The following is a 22040-nucleotide window of genomic DNA, read 5'->3' on the forward strand; positions in this document are numbered from 1 at the left end:
GTGAGCATGAAATCCTACTTTCCTCTTGTACATAAACTGATAACAGATAAGTCATTCAACACAAGAGAGAAAATGTAAAACAACTCAGTAAAATACATTTATTGACAAAAAAAAGTTGTCTTAATCCGTCCTTTTAATTTTACACACAAAAATATCAAAATACTTTACAGGGCTTTTAATCTGAATATTGTCAAATTTGTTTCGATCAATTCTCTCAAACAATTACACTGTACAATGACAACATGCTTGTCCTTTTTAAAATTCAGTGCTCATTTCAATTAATTTATTTTCTTTTCAGGGAACAATGCATTTAAAATGATGCATAGTTATTACTTGGTATTTAGCAACACATTTCAGAGACGTCACTGCATTTCATGCAATTCATATCCCGATAGGTAACACGCTCTCCATCGAACCTCATTCAGAGCCAAGTGCTTAAATGTTGTAATACATAAAATATACACAGTACGACATTTAGAACAAGGATTATCTTGGTTATCCAAACTTCAAAGCTTAAAAGAATGAATGCGTTTTAACACAAACATATTAAAGTATACAACTCGTATTCCAACAAAATTGAAAAAGGTACTAAAAAACGATTTACAATTGGGCTCAAAGCGCCCCAGTGCAACATGAGAAAGAAACAGCTTCAGAAATCCTTCACACCTCTCTTCAGTCAATCTCTTGGACATGCTTGTGTGTCTGGACGTTGCCTCCACTGAGAGGAGACTCATAAGGACATACTTAGTAAATTGCAGACCTCCCACTTTGGAGTCATGTCAATGCGTTGGCTCATGTCTTCATCAACATAACCAACATTCTCCTCCTGTCATTGCTACAGTATTTATCACAGACCAGTGAGCTGCTTGGAGTTCCTTTCTGAAGTCTACATTAGCTGCTAACAAAAGAATCTAGCACTCAAGATATCACATGTATGGGAGATCATGTTCAAGATTGCAAACAGAAGTGAGAAAATATTTTAAAAAGTCCTATGACAATATTGTTAAAGAACACAGGAGAACATATGATTAAACAGTCCCTTACTTTGTGAGTAGCCTTTGTTAGTAAAGTGAGCCAAACTGAGGCGTCATATGATAAAGTGGAGTGGAAGGGAAGACAAGCTTATCTCTACATTGGCTTAAGTCTGATAACAGCTACACTATTCATCACACACACCGCTGAGACGGCACATTAATAATAGTTTACATCTTGGCCGTCCCCAGCCGTCTCCTATGACACCACTGTGCAGGCTTTACGCTCAGATTCTCACTTCTCTGAAGCACAAACAACTAAAGAACATCGGATCTGAACACAAAAATTACAATAGAAAATGATTTGACACTTTAGTTACTCACTATACGGTTATTCACACATTTCAACTTTTGAACTCATCAGTCAGCTATCAAAAGTATAAATGGGTTCAGGAAGAGTGCTTTCACTTTACTAATGAACCCCTCCTTGTACCCCAGATAAAAAACACTATCAAAGAAAGACGACAACAGAGGGAGCCTCTGGGCTTGTGGTTTTCTCTGTACATCTAGCATCATTAAGGCATCATCTATCCAGTATTGCTAAAAGAACAACTAGTTGGTGAAATATGAAAGAAATATTTATGAAAGTAACAAGAAAAACAGACATTTTAGGAAGAAGAGTGCAAAATACTCACATAAATCAAAAGTCTATCAGTCGCTAGTGGCCTAGTAAGTACCGAACATCCTTAATAAAGGTACTGTGTTGTTGGCTAATTTGCTGTTAGCTACTAACATGCAAAGTGCACATTGTTTAGGAAAAACAATTAATTTCTTACAAGTTCCAAATGTTTGGTTTTGTCTGCTTAATCTCAATAGCAACTGGAAAGATATAAAAGTCTTTAGAAACTCTCGTGGTGGTTTTGAATAAAATCTGGTGCTCAACGTTCTCTAGTGGACCATTTTGGACACGTGGGTTCTGTGCCATTTTTACATTTTTACTTGAGTTAATACCACATCAAGATTTTTGGTGAGCATTTTTATCCAGTGAAGGCTATTGCGGTAGTGAGTCAGCACAAAATCTCAACAATGGAAAATAGGTGGCAGAAAGATCTGAGGTAATTACTAGCTTAATGTTGAAATGCCACTAACCGCACATCGGAGAAACAACAGTATATTTATCCTTTTACATAATAAGTGCCCGCAACTTATAGAAGATCTGGATAACATTTGGGTGGGGGTGAACACAAAGGGAAGACAAAATATCAAGGAAGACAGTTGAGGTTGCAAGAAGTGGCAGGCGTCTGTGGTTTTCACTGACTGAATGGAAACTCAAGCCGTGGAGAGAAATCATGAGCAGTCAGGAAAGAGTTCACACTTCAACCCAGAAGCCTAGACAGCACCTGCAGGGAGGAGCAGGAACTCGGGCTCCGCCCTCATCAGCAGCCCCATTGGTCTAGCTAACTAATTAGTGCAATTTAACAAGAGACACTGTATTCATGCTCTCTGAAAGCTGCCTACACAAAAAAACCTATGAGAAGAACCTCTGATATATAGAATTCCAAAACACGAAAAACTTCATCTTGACGTTTAAGTCCATCCTGTTATACATTCATAAAAGAGGGTGTAAGAGAAAGATGACGGAGACGGAAATATGTTCAGAAGTCAAGGAAGGTCACCTCAGTTCTTCAATATCTTCATTTGAACTGCTCCTGTAAAAATCAACAAACATCACCCGTTCTTGTCTCCACCCTTCTCGCCTGCAGCCTGAGAACACAATCACACAACGCTTCTTTAATTTCTAAAACTGAAAATCGTAACATAAATTCACAATGAGAGGTCCTCCAGTTATTTCTCACCCCAGACTTGTGAAGTGCATTGTCCTGCAGGCCGAAGAGGCTGCCTGCCTGGCCGCCCTGCAGGGGTGAGGCTGCGGACAGCAGGTTAGGAGACTGGGCGATCAGGGGGGAGTTTGGGTTGGAGGTGAGCGCTCCCGTCAGCGTGAGGCGCTGCAGCTCCCTCTGCCTCTGCTGCTGCAGCATCTGGCACACCATCACCTGCTGCTCCTGGTGGAGGGAAGGGCAGAAAACAGACACGGGATATTCATGAAACCTGGGATCTGAGAAGCTTTAAGTCTGAGTTTCTATTTTTGCATTGCAAATTCTGACATTAATAAATCTGTATGCGTAAGTAATCTTAATAAGCAGCAAGTGTTTCTTCTCTTCGACATGTTTGTGAGAAACCTACAATAGTCAGGTTTACGTCCACATGTATCGCACATCTTAACCAGATTTCAAGAACATGGGTACATTGTTTCCATCCACCACCGTTGATTATTAGGAGTTGTTTCATCCAGATAAGGATCATCTTAGGTTACATCCGATCTGTGTGGAGCGATGAGAACATTTGTCGTCTCTTCAGCGGAGCAGAAACTTCCGTACACGTTGAAGACACATGCTTCATGTACACCATCATTTATTCGTTTCCATAGCAATTTGTTGCATTTTGCTTTTTATCCATGCACCACCTCAGCCAAGCGTGAAAAAGGTTCTTTCTCTCGATATTTCAAGATTTTCCGTTGTTTCCTCTCAGCAAATTGAAAAAGCATATAAAAGAGGTGGATGGAAATGATCACCAATAAGCCTCAACCCCCCAGTCACCAAGGAAACACAGCAGTTGTACATCAACAGATGTCCTCAGTGTCTGATTGGCTCCAGACTCCAGCAGACTTTTACCAGTTTGCAAGTCAAATAGGAACTCATGGTGGCTGGTTTCCTGTTGTTGAAAAGAGTCGCACAGTGACTCATAACCTCATCTGCTAGTAAGTCACAAGCTACCGCAGATCGTTACCTCAATCAATCTTAAAAGTAATAACGAGTAATTGTTATGAATCTTTCACATCTCGTCTTTTGTATAGTTAATATTCAAGCATTATGCTTCTTATCCTAGGTTTAATGAGAGGAAGCGTCTTAGCTCTACTCATGTAGAAAACAAAACACTCTTGATTCTGGTAAATTCTTAAAACAAATGGGGTTGAGTTGGACACCGGTACAATTTACTTTCATTCAAGGAATAGTTTGACATTTTGGGAAATACACCTGTTCACTTTCACAACTCGAACGTTAGATAAGATCAGCACCACTTTTAAATTTTAAATATGAAGCTCGAGCCAGCATACAGTTAGCTTAGCTTAGCATAAAGACTGGAACGAGGGGGCAACAGCTAGCCCTGCTCTGTCCAATGGTAACAAAATCTGCTTACCACAATTTTGCAATCCTGAGTAGTGAGTAAATCACATATGGCCAGAATACTGTAAAATACCAATTATTCAAAAGAAAAAAATCTTGGAGATCTTATGAGAAAATGTACATTGTGAAAATAGATGTGAGAATATAACAAAGTGTGTGTCATTACAGGAGTGAAGTTCTGTGAGGAGAGGAACTGCTGGAGCTGCTGCTGCTGCTGCTGCTGCTGCTGCTCGAGAAGAAGCTGCTTCTGCTGCTCTGACAGGAGAGAAGACCTGCAACACGAACACAGACACACAGTCACTTTACACACCACACTATGCACCAGCACTCCCAACTATTATAGACTTATCACTGGCATGATGTCAATGCAGAGAAACAAAACAACAATTCATTTTAGAGTGGATGTAAAGACAGCCTGGGTACATACGGGCTCACGCTCTTGGGGAGCTGGAAGCCCTGTGCCTGGGGGTTGAGCGGTGGAGGCTGGGGGCGCAAAGCAGGGAGCGTGGGCTGGGGGGCGTTCTGCACAGGAGACTGGATCACACCGTTCAGACTGCCCAGAAGACCGTTTATATTCAGCTGAGGACTTCCCGCCAGGGACGACATGAATCCACCCACCACGGGCAGAGAGCAGCCGCCGGTCTGACTGATGGTCCCCAAGCCGTCGCTCAAACCTCGACTCAGACCGTTCAGCAGGGGCTGGCCGAAGGAGGCGGGGCTCTGCTGAGGGGGAGGAGTACTCTGGAAGGAGAGGGAGGAGCTACTGCGGGACGGACTACCAGAGTGGAGCTCCTGGAACACATGACAAACCATGGTAGATTTCAGCTCTCAGCTTGTTGTTGATGTACATTCAGTAGCTGTTCAACTCCATCTACAGTCCCACCAATACATCTACGTGTTCAAACAGAAACACATGCCTAAAGACGCATATTTTAGGCATGACCATTCACGTACACTAGGCTGATAACGCTGCTGGACACAGGACTTGTTGCAAATAGTTTGAAAAATAGCTCGACTCCATTTGTTTGAAAAAGCCGATGTAGTGTAGGAGTTCTAAAACTGAGTTTGGATGTAGCCTAAGTCAGTGTAAATGTGTATAAATGATGGTACAAGACAACATCAATCATCATCTTTGTATTTAGAGTTTACCACATTTCTTGTTACAAAGAGTATTAAAAGGCAGAAATGTTTTGTGTTTAAGGTCAGAAAGGCTCTGCAGGTTCTCACCTCAGACGAGGTAACAAAGGAAGTGTCATTCAGGAAGCAGCTTTTGGACAGGGGACTCTTATTGGTGCTCATGTGGTCTAAGAAACATAAAGGCACAAAGACAGGGTGAAAACTACTAAACCAAAGGTTTACACTAACCACCATGTTTTAGTATCGATATGATAAATGTCCTACATGAGGCATTTTCACATCAACAAATAATTACATCTTCAGATTGTATCATTTTTGTGTACATGGCCATTGTCAAAATGACGTGCAGCCTTTAAACTCTATGTTTGTGCTGCCAGGCATGATTACATAGGGAATCTGCTGCATTGATTTAGGCATGGAGGGTTACTGCTTTACTCAACAAAAGCAGAAGAGAGGAGCTGACTTCCAGAGCAGACAGACACTCAGTAACCACCACTTTGAGGTTACAGTAAGTTGTTTGGTCAGTTGAAAGACAGAAGCTATCAATCATCTAATCTATGTTCTCATGAGTTCACTGTGAGGAGTCACAGCTGACCCGACAGTAAAACAGTCATTTGTTAAAGAAATGCTACATGCAGGTGACGATGAAAGTAAAAGAAATGCAGATGAACAGTAGACGGGGAGTGTACTTTGTGACATCACAGTAATAGTGTGTCCTAATGATTTGATATGAAAGTGGGTGGTTGAGATGAAGAATCTGACCTTGGGTGGAGGACAGGAAGTGAATCTGGGCAGAGGTGTGCATGGAGCCATGGGTGGAGTGAATGTGTGGAGGGAAAGATACGGCCAGCTCCGTGTTGAGCAGCTGCAGACGCTCCTTCTTGGCCGTCAGGCTGAGGATCTGATCCTGGAGCTGCTGGTTCTCCTGCTGCAGGGAGTGGAGCGACTGGAGCATCTCCACAACTACAAGAGAGGAGGCAGGGAGGAGAGACGCGTCATCTCAAACTGATGATGTGATGCAGAGAACAATTATCCAAATGATACTATATACTAAGTGTAGCACGTGAGGTGCTGTCACAGTTTTTACAGTCCAAATAAGTGGATGCCACCAGGATAGAGCAGGGTGTCCAGGGTTCATACTTACTCGTCTATATATGTACAGTATAGGAATACATTTTTAATGTATTGTAGAGCAGATTTTAACCGGTTGCGATAATTTAGAAATGATTGAAATGATTATATGCAGAGTATCAGTAGAAGCAGATTTACAGTTTGTCAATAAAGAACCCAGAACCAATGTATAATATTCCCAATAAGTTAGTTATGGTTAAACAATCTAATTCATACGGAAACATCTATCCCAAAGGTAGACACAATAAACTGATTTGATTATAAAGTAGTGACCAGAACATGTGCACTGATTTATTTTCTTTAATCTCCCACAATGCAATGCTCTGCCTCTGATAGATAAATACTGTTATAGGACACCTGTTAGTGATGACGCAAATAATTGGAAATGTCTGAAATCTGGATTTACTGCTCAATACAAACTAATTAGTGTTTTTTATGTCCCACACATACAGGTTCAAAAGATAACCAGAGACTCAAGACTCTCTCACACACACACACACACACACACACACACACACAGGGGTGTAATCAAAAATAAATTATTATTATAATGTCAAAAGACTTATATGAGACTACAGATGCATAAGGGCTTTAAAAGGTTGGCAGGTTCAATACAACAGTTATCACACACTTAGAGTTGCTTCATTTAAAATACTGTTGTATGTTAAACTTGCCCTGAATAAAATATTTCTGAAACAAACACTTGTATTTCCACCACGTTTCTATAAAAGATGTACAATTGAGAAAATAGACTTCTTCAATCTGGAATAAAGTGCTGACATTAACTGGTGGTTCCTGGACGTGCTATAATATCTAGTGTTACTTTACAGCAGTGCCATCACGTCTGAACTTGGAATTCAACCCCACCCTCTAAATGCTTTCTAATTGATTTTCTATGGAGCCGTCAGTGCAGCGTGCCTTGCATCACAGACTGGAAGAACAAACAGGCTTCTCTCTCATTTCTGCAGAGTGCAACAGCAGTTAACACTCATTAGTACAGTGAACTCTCCCCGGGGCAGAGAAATATACTTAAAAAAGGTGGAGAGGATGAGAGTTAGGATACAGAGTTAAGAGAAGGGTCCAAGTCTGAGCTTAAGGAGAGGCAACAATGGTAGAAATAATAAGAAAGCTGAAAGAAGTGCGAGACACAATGAAAGAAAAAGGTCAGCTGATCCCCTCAGAAAAAGTGAGTGAGAGCAAGAGGCAGAGAGCGACCTGGTTCAGGAGAGAGCAAAACATAAATTAAATGTAGATATAAGTTTAGCAGTATTATCCCATGTACACTTTATGTGGTCTATCTGCTTTGTATAGATACATGTTGGAGGTATTGGTCAAAATGGACATTTTACATAGAAAGAAAGGAAATATTTGGTATTGTATTATTTTCTTTCTTCTCCCTCAACTTTATATACGTTTTACATTTTCTGTGATTCATTTGCTCAATGGGTTTACACTACGGTTTGTATGTGTATTTATTCACAAGACAAGTCATTTTAATTCCCTTTGAGGACTCGAGGGACTGAGACTGACTTGAGATGATCCTCACTAAATACCCTGTTGGTTTTCTTTTATGCCCCTTTCTTGCAGGGACAATGGGGAAAGTAACCCTTAACACAGAACTAACTACTGATAATATATGAGCTGTATTGTGTTTCCCCTGGTGACAAAGAAACTAGTTAGAGCTGCATTTAATATTGTCGCAGCATGCTCTCTCTCGCCGTGCTATTTTCTGTCCCCAACAGCGTCTACAGGCACATTCATCATCTCTAAATAGTACCAGGTCATGTTCTCACAGAGGGAAGTGCACAGTGAGTGCAGGTATACAGAATCATGAGCGCATTATACACTTTGTGTATTGCAGTGGTTTCCAACCCACTTGCCTTATGAGCCCTTAAATGAAGATATTAAGACCCCTAAGACAAGCTTAGTGTGAGCACTGTGATTCATTTTAAAGGATTTTAAAGACCCTAGGAGGTGAAAGTATCCCGTCTTTTACATAAATATAAAATCCTCTTGTGTTTTATCTTGGTACCACTGGTGTATGTCTCACTCACTGTTGACTCCCATCTCTCCGTTGCCGTGTTTCTCAAGCAGGAACTCAATGTGGGAGCTGGCTGGAGGGACGTTCTCAGGACGGGCTCTGACTCCGGCCCCCAGCCCGTCCCTCTGGTCAAACAGAAGAGGGAGACAGCTCATAGGAGACCTGGGTGTGAAGGCGGAGGAGAAGGAGAAAACCAATCATCTCTGGGAAACTACCAACAAGACCCTGTGGCTATGGTTAGTGTGTCATTCCATGCAGTCACTTTGATAGTGAACCACCTGCTACTTTCCTTTTGCTGGTTACAGAAATAGAGACTCATCTGCGACAAATTATGTTTCACATGATGGAAGGTGAAAGATGGATGACTGTGTTTTGCAGTGTGCAAGACTTAACATAATACCGATAAAGATGAAATGAGACATACTGTGAAGAAAGACTCTCTCTCGGCGAGTTCCCCTGACACGGGAAGCGACAGTCATCGAGGTCGGACTCTGAGAACGGGGACAAAGAGTCATGAGCTTTACGTGTAACTATTTTTAATGAAAGGTGGTACAATATAAAGAGATGTGTCAGGTTCTGAGAAGAAAGGGGGTTCAAAGGGGTTTTCTTGTGGAAGCTCATCTAAAACTAGCTTCAGTTTCTCAACAAATGCAAATAAATCCTGTGGATCTCTATAGTCTGTGTTCCTCTCACCTGGCAGTGAGGTCTGGGCTTGGGTCAGTAGTGGCGGCAGAGTGGGGGCTGTGGAGAGACAGCTGGAGAACGGCTGAGTGGAGCTCAAGCTATAGGAGGTGCTGGAACCTGGCTGGACCTACGAGACAAGAGAACATCAAATCAGAACGTCAAATCTGGAAAGGACCTTCTCTTCACTGAGACACTTGTTTAGGCGCACAAAGGAGTTCATTTCAAAACAGAATGTGAGTTTAAAAAAACCGCTGCCTGAAACATGAATTAATATTATTCAACATTACTCATTGTTGGAGGATGTTGACAATATTATCAAAGAAGTGCATTTTGCAAGCAAAATCATTAAATGATGTAACAAGGGCTGCAACTATCATTATAGCTATTTGTTATTAATTAGTCTGTTGATACATTTCTTAATTAATTCATAAATAATTGAATCTATATAATGTCAGAAAATAGTAATGAAGTGTCTCGAGGCCAATGTGATGCAAACAAAGTGCTCGTTCTGTTCTACCGACAATTACAACATATTCAATGGTCACGGATACAACATTTGTTTTAAAGCAGGAAGTGCACTTTCGCTTTGTAGAAGAATAACTAGTGGTTTATTGATTATCTGTCAAATGATTAATTATTCGACTAATCGTTTCAGCCCTACATGTAATCATGTAGGGCTGAAACTAACATTTATATAAATATAGCTTTGCAGCTGAAAAACCCACTTTTTATGATATTTCCCCAAGAAGGATTATTTTTGAATTGTGTTAATATTCATTGCAGATATATAAAGAAATTAAAGATGTTATATACTCGTTCATCAACTAAACAAAAAGGAGTAAATTGTCCCAGACACAGACACAGCAGCTCGAGTACAGAGACCCTTGGTGCTGACTGATCGTCTCTCTCTGGTGTACCTGTGTGTTTGAGACAGCGTTGACGGACGGAAGTGAGAGTGAGGAGACGTGAGATGCGAGGAGTCCTGAGGAGAGAGGGGTGCTACACATGCCCCCCCCCAGGGACAAGGAGGGGCTACACACCCCTCCACCCAGAGAGAGAGGGGTACTGCAGACACCCCCGCCCAGTGTTAGAGGGTCCTTGAGACTGGAGTATATACCTGAGGGATGGGAAAGATAAAGTGAGGTAAAAAGGTATTTATTATATTTATAACTCATCTATTTTCATCTCAAAAGTAGCAAGACCCCAAAAGACAACAACACATGACGCCCGAGTGTTCGTTTACACGAGAGTCAATCTGTAAGTAGGGCAGGAAATCTAGCACACTATATCAAGGACAATATTGTGAATTCTAAATCCCTGTGTTTGAAAAACAGTGCCATGTAACAGTATCTGATTATAATACACCGAGGTTCTGATGTACAGAGAAGCTGCTTGTTGTGCTGACATGGAACATGTGTAATGGAAACGTTACAATCAAGCTGCAAATGAACACACAAGTGTTTTTTACACACTTGCTCTCACACAGGAAGCTTGAGGGCTACCACACGCACCCACTCACTGACACTCACCAGAGCTGAGCAGAGAGTTGCCGCGGCTTGTGGAAAAACTGCCGGCAGACGAGGAGGAGAAAGAAGAGGAAGAAGAGACAGCGGTGGGAGGCAGCGTGGAGGGGAAGGCGGGGGGAGGGATGGAGGATGGGCTCGGGTAGAGTGAGGAGGTTAAGGCCGGAGGAGGAAGAGGAGGAGGCGCTGTGTGGTGATGGTGGTGGTGATGCTCCTCTTCCCTCCTCTCTCGGTTCTTGCTGCCCCGCGGCCGCCCTGGACCGTGGCTGCTCTTCTTGTTGCCGCGGTGCCTCCTCTCTCTGGGCAGCGCCGGAGGTGTCTCTTTGTCCTCTAGGGCCGCCTCCTCCAGGATAGGCGGTGTGCTCAGTTGAGACGGTTTACAAAGAGACTTTGAGGGCTTGTAGTCCCCAGAGGAGGAGATCTTCCGGATCTTGCTACTGCTGCCCAGCCCCGATGAAGATGTGATGCGCATGATGGACCCAAAGGTGGAAATAGTGACCTTGTTCTCGAAAGGGCTCGAGTTGCCCTCCGACCGGTCGTGACCCTGTGACCCCGCCAGTGGGCCATCAGCAGGAGTCAAAGCTGGTGGCTTGTGGTATTTACTGTCCTCCTCCTCCTCCTCCTGCTGCTCCTCTTTGCCCTCCTGCTTTTCACCGTCCTCCTCCTCCTGCACTGCTGGCCTCCTGTGGCGCTCCTTACGCTCCTCACCACTGTGCTCGTCGCAACCTTGATCATTGTCCCGCTCCAAGCGGGAGGCTGATGAGAACTGATGGAAGTCCTGAGCGGAAGACAGGGAGCCACCTCCAAAAAGAAACACAAAGTTGGAGTCAAACTCAAAGAAAGTCACTGCTATTAACAGTCTTTATGTTTGATTCTTCACATGGTACCTGTGTTGAATGGACTGGAGGAGCAGGAGGAGGAGGAGCCGCTCTTGCCGGTGCTTCCTGTCTTCTTACTGCGATGACCGTGACTGTGTGAGCTCAGCTTCTTAGACTTGCCCTCACTGTCCTTGCTGCTGTGGTGACTGGAGGATATCTGGACCAAAACACACAGGTCATAACAAGATCAGTTCAACTACTCGTCAAAGTGTCCAGCATGTCACCAGTCATCCTGTGGGCTCTTCATACCTTTTCGATACTGCTGCTCGTCACTGAAGAGCCCAGGCTGTCAGAGGTCTTCTTGTGGCGCTCTTTCTGCCGAATCTTGTCTTTATGACTCTGAACAGACGGGAGAACACAAGGCTCAGGTCCTACACCAGGAGGCGTACACTCGTACACGCTCAGACACAAACACGCACACACACAATTACCAGGGCTGAATTTATTTTTATACTAATGAGGCCTTTTTGGTACCAATACCAAATCTTTAATTTAATTCACAAGTCCAAAGTTCTTGAATGATACGTTATGTTTTATCACAAGCAGACAAACTTCGCCTCAGTAAACTTGTTTAAAGTTGGCGGTAGACGATGGATGGATACTGGCTCTAAATTCAAACCTCTAAACCATCAGTTATTTAGAAACACCTATAGTATGTCAACCTGTATGTTAGTTGGAAGTAGTTTCTCATATTTATTGTATTCTAAGTTTTAGAGTATTCTAATGTATTCTTTATATTGTATGTTGTATTCTACAGCTACATCTCTCTTCTAGTGTTGATATATTTACTGTGTATGTTTTACTCCTGACAGTCAGTTCATTAGAGCAGACTGAAACTCTGAGAGTTAAATATCTCTGCCATCTCATCATCTTCACGTGGGGCTCAGATATCTGTGTTTACTGTGGCTCTGGGGGCTGTACGCCTGACGGTGAGGACGAGGCGAGGGTTCAAGTCTTCTCGTTTCTGCCACTTTGTATTTAATCAAAACAAAGTATCAAAGCGTAGAGATCATGGGTGTGATGTTGACCCTGAGTCTGCTGAGTCAGCAGCTGTTCTTCTTCTCTCTCTGTGCTGAAGCAGACTGCAGCTACAGTGACTCACTGTCACCTCTAGAGGAACAAGTGGTATTACAGACTGGACGGAGCGCAGCTAGCTGTTAGCATGCTAACTTTAGGAGATATCTCTGCAACACAACACACAGACGTGTTTGTCATAACGTCAACACTGTGACCTCTTCACACTCTGTTCATAATATTGTTTTAAGTTTAAGTTCTGACATATCTTACACATTGAACCTTTAAATCAGAAGCTTTCTGATCAAAGAATGCGTCAACATTTTAAATAGGACCAGATATACAATGCCAACCTTTGGTCCGTAACACTCTACCCATCAACACTAGTGCTTACCTTCCTCTGTCTGTGGTGGTGGTGTTTGTCCTGGGGTGGAGAGCTCGAGCACACCCTGGGATGACTGAAGGAGCTACTTGTATTTTCACTGGAGCGCAACTTCTTCTGCTGTAAAAACCAGAGAATAGTGTGAGTATCTTTTTAAGACCTAATAAAACCATAAAAGCTGTGGGTCGTTTTATTTACAAATATGATCCTCGAGCATATTTCATGATGTGCGCCTTTAGATAGTTGGGAGTATTTAAGCTTCTTGTGTTGGTGCTATACTAAGAGAGCCCTCAGCAACTTCTGAATCGCTGCCTACTTCTCAGTAATGAAACAGGTGTTTCTGCTGTAGTCCTCAACCAACAGCTGAGCCAATCAGAACTTTGTAGGTGGGCCTAAGAATAGGGGCGTCGTCTTGTTGTCAAGCATGGGGGAAATTGATGCAGCTATACAGGCTGTTTTAAGTCAAACAAACCTATGTTGAATGGTCCTAGCTACCATCACCGTAGCTTCTGTGTTGAATAAAAATGACTTTCAAGGGGCGGATACATCAGTCAAGAGCCAGACTGCATGAAGCCTCTTTCACACAATAGTTCCTGGTAAATTAATGGCCTGCATTTATATAAATTACTGGGACAACCTTCCAGGCATGCTAGTGATTTTCACACATGCACTACATTCAGGAACATTTCCATCTTGTGCCTTTTCACACATGCCATGACGAGTTAGGAGGGGCAAGGGACAGTACTGTCGAAGATTACTCCAGCGGTAATGCAACACTTGCCAACTGCCATAAAAACTCAACAGAAGAAGCAGAGGATGTACACTGCTGTACATCATGCTCAAGTGAGTTTAGAGTCGATTTTGTAGAGAAGTCAGCGTCTCTCAATACACATCGCATTTGTTTCCTAGCTGAGCTTGACTCACGACAAGTCGCAACTGCGGTATCTGCGTTTCTATACTTATGTTAAGTGTCACTACATCTTAATGAAGTGAAAACAAGGTTGCCAAATGTAATTATCAGGCTACTGAGATTCAAAGGTAAACATAAATGACATTTGAGAAGGTGGTAATAAAAGGTTTAGCAGTTATATTTACTGTTAACATGTCACAGTGCATTAAAGGAGGATTCTGGGTAAGCAGCTGTATTTTCTTTGATGTTTGTAGCCGCTACCATTTACATCACTGTGGAGTTTAAGAAGTCTGTAACTCTTTCGGAATGTTTTGTGCAAAGATATTGCTTTGCAGCCTTTAGACTGTTGTGTCCATCTTACCATTTTGTTGTAGTGGTGCTTGCAGTAGCCACAATATTTCACATTGTCAGCTTCTGGGCCTTCCTCCTCACACAGCAGACCTGCCATCTGAGCACTGAACACAGGGTGTTACAGGGTCAGACAGGAGCACACACACACACACACACACACACACACACACACACACACACACACACACACACACACACACACACACACACACACACACACACACACACACACACACACACACACACACACTTTTGTCATTGATCAAGACAGATTAGATCAAATGTCAGACCTCAGCACATCTGTGCCGAACAGTCTTCCAGGCTTGATTTTAGGCTTGAGTCTTGATACGAATCAGTTGCTACTTACACAGAGTAATACAAATGTAAGAGGAAGGTAGAGTGGGAAGAATAGTGCAGACGTGGTGAAACAAATACAGCTATGGGAAATGCATATAAGCATTTTGAGGCCAGTTGTGGTCTGTAACTGTTCTTTCTGACGACTGGTGGCTGTTTCACAACTAACTGCAGTCAACAAGGGAAATCAATCACGTGTATCGAACACCAGATACACCTTGACCCTTGTTCTAAAGATAAATGTCACCTCTTGGTTTACGGCACTGTCCTGCTGGAGTGTAACTTTTAAATAAAAAAGAAATCAAAGTTATTGAGGAACGTGCTGCTGGACATTAGAAAGGAAATTAAAGACCTATTTTTTATTGTAAATTTCCCCGTTGTGGGACTAATAAAGGATTTCTGATATCCCCCCTGGTGTTTATTTAGTGACATTTATTTACAACATTTTCTTCTTTTATCATTTTCAGTCTTGCAATATTCAGAATCAGAAATCTTTCATTAGTCCCACAACGGGGAAATGTACGTTGTTACAGCAAAAGAACATATGAAGCAAAGTACACGACATAGTAGAGCTGCTGTAACAGGCTGCCACTTGAGCGGCGCCATGCAGGATTGCATGTATTGTCGTTTTTTTTTTTTTTTTTTTTTATGCCTGTGTTGTTTTTCTTGCTCTGGAAGCACTTTGGGCTGCATGTTGACTTGAGACGAGTTGAGTTACTGTTAACAAAGCTTTGGAAGTCTTTGAAGAAATATCATCATACTGTCTACAACACATTTCCATCTAACCATACACACATAAACACATCTGGAGACTTACCAGGTGACGTGGAAAGCTTGTCTGCAGCCCTGTCTGTTGCAGGTCATGCAGGCTCCACAGGCAGCCTTGCTCTCCCTCCCGTGGTCCTCACAGATATAGCAGGTCTGGTGAAGCAGCAAAGATGGAGAGAATAGGAGAAGAAGGAACAGAGGCGTGTTACTTATTATTACTTTTATTAACAGGTGCTACGTTGCGCTGTAGATGAACAAAGTTCACTAAAAGCCCTTTGCCGTTTCAAAACAATGCAGATTGATGCAGAAAGCAGAGTAATGTTTTGAAGCACTTGTTAACAGGGCAAACGTATCCATTCATGTTATCTGGCTGTTGAAGTGAACCATTGTGATTGTAGTGCGGGGAAGTGAAATGCTCTTTAAGTGCTATACTGTAAAACATTAGGAAGTTTTGCTTGTCAGACAACAGATGGGGCTTTCAAACAGAACAGTTTGCTCCGTGCCGCTTTGTACAGCAGAACTGTTGACCAGATGTTTGGGAATGTTATGGAGAAAAAAAGCTGCCACTAAAGAGCTTGTGAAGAGTTGTGTGCTTGTTTTCAAAAGAGAGCTTTTAGTTAGGAGTTTTTTTGTATTAAAATCTAACATGTCATTTACCTTCCTTGTCACCTACATTCCTTATCGTTTCATTTTATTTTATGGAATAGGTGGTTACATGATAAACTGCAAGGCACTCAGACAAAAAAAACATCATGTGCAGCCAAAATTTTGGAAATAATTGTTTTTAGTACTCGAGTCTGGAATCCTTTCAATCCTGCGTGACAGCAGCATCAGTCTTCACCGACATGTAAATATGCACACATGTCCACAAAATACATGTAAGCATACACATGTGATTACACACACAAGCAGACACACGCATGCACGCACACACAGAGCTTTTGTCAGCTTTTCCCCAGTGAGCAGGGCTGGCTGGTGGGGGGCAGAAGAGGCCTAGCAACAGGTGCGGGACAAAGGAACAGCGGGCTCTTTACCTTTCTGCTCCAGCCCTCTGTGTTTTGCCTTTGCTCCCCCCTTCCCTCTGTCTTCCTCTGCTCCCCACATCCTACTCGGCTCCCCTCTGAGGATGTCGGCTGCGTAATGAAAGGCCGGGGATATAACTACACCGAGCGTGTAAAAGGAAGAGTGGCTTCTCAAGTTTTCACTGTCCATTGTAACGCTGTCTAGGAATGCAGGCAGCAAAATGTGGATGAATGGCTCTGACGGGGGAAAGCTGCATGCAATTTACTGTAGCTGACACAGTAATATGAAACCAGACACTCAAACACTTACATGTGTACATTTATACACACACACACACACACATCTAATGGGTCCATGTGTCAAATATTGATTTCTCTGTAATGTGCATTGCTGTGAAAAGGCCTGCTGTGGTGCATGCTGGGTACACAGTCTGTCAACTATCAAAGACGACACAGAGGAAAAAAAGAAGAAGGTACAAATGGATAAAGTTACAACAGAGCTGATGTATGTAAAAGCTATAATGGCCTTAAACTAGTTTGTGGTTAAAGGGTTTGCTTTACAAAGTGAGAAAAAGGAAATATTAGCAGAATATTCCAGAAGCTCCTCTGAATGTTTAAGCACAATGTACAATGAAGAATAGGTTCAGTCTGTTTTCCATATGTGCTCTTACTTTGCATGTGCGACTCTCCTGTCGGACAGTAAGAAGCATGGAACTGTTGCACATGTCAACATGTTATTAACCAGTGAGCATTTATTATAAATAAAAACAACTCACTAAAAAGATTTAATGTGGACATTGTGCATGTTCATTCCTTGTCTAAGGAGTTGAAATCTATGTTTTATTAATTTTCAAGAACAGGTTACTTTGTGATATGCAGGAGATTTGGAGCAAATGTTTCTCATGTTAAAAGCTCTGTAAATATTTGGTGTAAACAAAAATGACGAACTTTTTGTCTGAAAAAGAATGCGTACAGCGTGGTGCTTCATGTGAAGTGTAACTTAAAGAAAGTGTGCAGTTATGCTCTGGAGCGTTAGCATCAGCACGGACTTTAGAGGAGCAAAGACTCGGGGAAATTGAGAATGAGGTTCACTTTCTGTTTTACTGTCCTGTCTACGAAGACATAAGAGATGTACTTTCTTTTTAGTAAAATGACCTCCATTGACAGTATGTTGCGGCTGGATGACGTATTGTATTTTAGAAAGTATTTTGTTTAAGACCGATAAAATAAACTGTGATTTTGTAATGAAATGAAATGTTCGACCTCTGCGATCGTGTTTTTGTCTTTAGGTCGGGCACTTTATGTGCATGACACAAAAACAAAAGACATCCACCAATCATATTATACATTACATGAAGAACCTTCTTCCCTGTTGGATATCATCAACTCACACTCACAGCGGCACTTACATTCTTAATGATATAAGGAGCAGGAAGCTCTACGTGCTGAAGCTGCTATCAGTGACTGTTTGGCATTTGGCACGGTACTTGACTTTAAGCTACTAACTTCAGCACATTACAAAGTGTTTTGTGTCGTGAATGTACTTTTATGTTGTTCCCTCGACCTGCCTCATCTATCTCTACTTCAGCTGGAAATCTCCCACGTTTCCCAGAATGACTTTCCACAGCCCCCAGAGAGCAGACATGACCTTGCCACATTCAGCTCTGTCTACAGTACGTGTAGGTGGAGAGAGCGATGGCGATGTGGGAAGACAATTTTTCCGATAAGAGAAAAATAAGAGTTGTGCCGTTTCCCAGATGTCTTAAAGTTGTGGTGCATCATGGTTTGTTGAAGTTACTGTTTAGAGAAATGTCTTGTATGATGGGTTTCTCTCTGTGGGATTGTTGACACTGAAAAGAGTGTTTTCTAAAACAAAGGCCCTGCTGTGTTTATTTGAGGGACTGACGTTTTCAGTTGAACCTTAAAGGCACAAGGAGTAGGATATGTTTGCGGTTTGTAAACGCAGCATTCAACAAGGGCTCCAGTGATCACCACCAGGTGAAAGCCTCAGATTCACTCGTTTGGAAAGATCTTTGTCCGCATGGCATTTCACCGTGTTATATTAGCGCTGTGTTCGCCATTTTCATAGGTTCATCTTGGATGTGTGTGTGTGTGTGTGTGTGTGTGTGTGTGTGTGTGTGTGTGTGTGTGTGTGTGTGTGTGTGTATCAACTAAACTAAATGCCTCATACCGCTACATATTTGTGTCATTTTATTTTATCACCAGATTTTTAGAGGGAAGTTATTTTTACAACCGTCTGTCAAGTTTCATATTTGTGATAAACATTTCGGACTCAATTAAGTTTCTTATTATATCACATTTGATTTGTATAATGTTTTGGAAATAAAGTCTTCAAATTTGGGATTTTATTTTCAGATACAGTACCGGTCAAAAGTTTGGACACACTTTGTCATTCGACTGAATACTGTACATTTTCAACATATAACCATTATTATAACCATATAACATCAAATGCCACTTTAACTCTACAATTTGTCCAAAGACGCAGCGACTCAGTACACCTATCAGTGTGTTACCTACAGTACTACTGCAGGTAACCCCCCGACTATGGAAAAGTACCTCATACAACCCCACTTCAAACGATCCAATCAATCCCTTTAAGTTTTGATACAGAGCAGCGCACCCTCAAGAAGTCCTGGAGACTAACAATGGCTCCCTTCTCAATGTATTACAGCTTTTCTCCAGTCAACAGTGTGTGTCAGTACCTTAATGTATCTCTCATGCGGGACGTACTGCAGGATGATGGGCTCCATGGTGAGGACGTTGGCAAACTGCACCTCAGGGATGTAGAGTGCGCACACAACGTGGGCCCAGCCTAACAGAGAGATTGGCAGTGGATCAACAACATGATAAGGTTCTTTATGAATGAAGTGAAGAGGAGGTGGTTCTGCTGCTTCCTACACTCGCTGTGTAACTCAGGGAAACAGCAGGAGAGTGAGATTTACCTCCACTGTCTGTCCTTTTGAGGGCACCATCTTTGTGGGGACACAGCTCACACCTCTGGGCAGAACAGGAGAGAGCACAACTTGTTGTGAGTGTAGCATTAATAATACCAGGTGAAGCAGGAATGGATGGATTGTGTTTTTGTGTCATATTGTGTGTTGGCACACTCACCACGCGTGCCGCTCTCTCCTGTGACTCACACTTCCGACAGAACCACGGACCGGTGGGAACCTGGACAATGCCATAACATGCTGGGATGGACACACACACCAACATAACAGGTTAATGATATTATTTTTAATACATGGTCCTCTGCAAATGTCCAATAAATACATGACAAAAACACATATAACATATATACTACCAATTTCTTTTCTTTCACATTATTATCTTCACCATTTCCTACTGTAACACATTTTACACTAATCTCTTATATTGTCGGTAAGTGCTGCTGCCCTTCATGGTCAGATAATATTTGAAAAAAAAGTTTTATCCCCTTGAAACTTCAATTTAATAATGAATATTTATTAAAATAACAATATAAAGACAGCTCTCATGTCAACCTGCTGTGTCAGCCTCTTAAAATAACCTTTATTCACTACATGTTTATAGCACTTTTGCGGACTTTAAGGAACAAAGTCATCTCTACTTGAGGATACAAAAAATGAACCTGCAGACGAGGCAGAGTGCAGCAGCCTCCCAGAGTTGGTCCAACAAGCAGTCACATTCGGATTTCTGCTCAGAAATATGATGCTACAAGTTAACTGCTGCCCTTGTTGTCTCGTTAGAGCAACAAAGCAAGTGGACACAAGGTAACGTAATGTCCAAACCGGCGGGCCTCGCCGGGTCTGTTATGTCGCAAAAAACACGCCTCTTGCAGTCTGTCGTGAATCCAACCGGGCCAGACAGCCACACACACACGCACGCGCACGGACCTGAAGTGCCATCAAGGCGCCATGCAGGCTCGGTGTCACTCCGCTTGGCCCTGTGTGTTTAATCATGTGTGCCGAGAGGAAGCAACAAACAGCACGCCTACCTACCCCTCCCACACACACAAACACGCACGTACACAGCGACAGACCTACCTAGAAACCTACCGACCTAGCAGCACCTCTGGCTGCCTCCAGCCGCCGGCTCAGTCGCCACAGCTGCCTGATAATTACACGCTAACAGCGGCTAATGTTACCTTGGTGAACGGCGACGCTGCAGCCGTGTCCATCACAGTAAACCAGGGGGTTCTCAGCCCAGCCTCGCTCGTCTGAACACACGCAGCAACCTCCAACCATTTCCCGCATGCTGCTCCCATACGAAGAAATGTATTTCCCCTCCCGGCAACGGCTCAGACCTCACCCAGGCCTGTCAAGTGGTCGCCCCGCACTTTAACGCCCCACCGGACATAGCCGTGGGCTGCTTCTGTTGCGCACTTTTAGCGCAGCGGAGAGACGAAATCTCGGCGTGGGGTTAGTGGTGCTGCTGCTACGTTTTTTCCGTGATGTCCTCCCCGTCCCCATAGAACCGATGCAGTGCGCATGCTCAGATCTGCTGCTGTGGTTCGGAATAAGTCACAGCAAAGGTAGCAAGTTATTGTTATTTTCTACGAACCCCTTTTTCACTTCATGTTTTCAGACTGTAACATTATTTTTTAAATTATTATCTATGACAATATTGTATTTAAAAGCTACTCATCTGTGGCATATTTTACTAAATTAAATTATTAAAACATGTGGATCCATCAGTCAAAACCGCTGGCTGCACTCTAGTTTCTCCATCAATCGTGTTTCAACAGCGCCATCTTCAGGTGCGGCAAAGAATAACGGGACAACAATTGCAAGCGATTTCACCATCCAATGTCTTGACCTGAAATGAAAATCATCCAGTGTGAATCATATTGCCTTAACATTTCATTTGACTTTATTCAGATTTATTCTATTTGGGTGCAAGGTTAAAATGATCTACAGACAGCTTTCTGCATTTGTCTTTTATTACTTATTATTATTCTCTATTTGGAGACTAAACTGTTTAGTTGCAGCCTAAACAGTAAAAAACAAATAGATATGCAATTACCAAGGAAAGTTTAATGACATGTGATCTAGGTTTCTGATGTATATAAAGGAAGTAGCCTAACAGGAAGTAAATATTCCTACTTGGTTACTTAATTTCTATTGTTCATCTGTAGCAACTGGTTTTGTGTGCCATTAGGGTTGTATGTAATAAAAAAGTAAATAAAAAAATCCAATGGACATGACAATCAAATTCCAGTTGTCCAAATGAGCGTTACTGAGGTTTCATGACTTTGGGTCAGTTTGTTGTTGTTTCAGTTAAAATACATAAGCATGGATTTCATATAGACTCTTGGCTGTCAAGTTGACTCCTATAATTCAGTCAGCAGATGTCACCAGAAGCCTCTCATTTTGACTGGACTTGCGTCATTGTTGCTTTATGACTCCTGTCTCGACTGGCTGAGTAAACTCTGTCTGGCAGGCCGGTTTTATGGTGGAAATGGGACTTCAGATACACACACACTCAGTCTGGGTAGAAGCAGAAGTCCTATTCCCTATATGCTTCTTTTATATTCAGAGATGTGTCAGAAAATATTCTCCATGAATCCTTAAACTGTTTTGTATATTACCACAAACTACCCTGACTTAATTTTCTCCTTAAACTA

At 42.4% G+C, this 22040-nt stretch overlaps 1 protein-coding gene across 1 annotated transcript; it reads right to left on the bottom strand.

The window, feature by feature from the left end:
• Positions 1-70: 70 nt before the first annotated feature.
• On the bottom strand, positions 71-20892 carry LOC115009698 (protein AF-17-like). Its single transcript, XM_029433873.1, has 20 exons — positions 20562-20892; positions 19547-19626; positions 19378-19432; positions 19138-19247; positions 15439-15542; positions 14278-14371; positions 13019-13126; positions 11860-11949; positions 11620-11767; positions 10739-11533; positions 10127-10326; positions 9219-9336; positions 8950-9016; positions 8539-8687; positions 6116-6316; positions 5444-5520; positions 4644-5008; positions 4383-4488; positions 2828-3034; positions 71-2735 (listed from the first exon to the last, which is right to left on the bottom strand). Exons 1-20 carry the CDS (start codon positions 20668-20670, stop codon positions 2700-2702), a joined length of 3219 nt encoding a protein of 1072 aa, XP_029289733.1. The 5' UTR covers positions 20671-20892; the 3' UTR covers positions 71-2699.
• Positions 20893-22040: the final 1148 nt, after the last annotated feature.

The sequence above is a fragment of the Cottoperca gobio genome, chromosome 1 (genome assembly GCF_900634415.1).
Source record: "Cottoperca gobio chromosome 1, fCotGob3.1, whole genome shotgun sequence".
Lineage (NCBI taxonomy): Eukaryota > Metazoa > Chordata > Actinopteri > Perciformes > Bovichtidae > Cottoperca > Cottoperca gobio.

Bases quoted from the DNA above. Each gene is read 5' to 3' on its own strand.
- LOC115009698 (XM_029433873.1), bottom strand. From the start codon at position 20,670: ATGCGGGAAATGGTTGGAGGTTGCTGCGTGTGTTCAGACGAGCGAGGC. The intron at 11,534-11,619 runs GTACCATGTGAA...TTCTTTTTGGAG, and splicing joins CTCCAGTCCATTCAACACAG to GTGGCTCCCTGTCTTCCGCT. The intron at 6,317-8,538 runs GTGAGTGAGACA...CCTCTCTTGTAG, and splicing joins CGGAGAGATGGGAGTCAACA to TTGTGGAGATGCTCCAGTCG.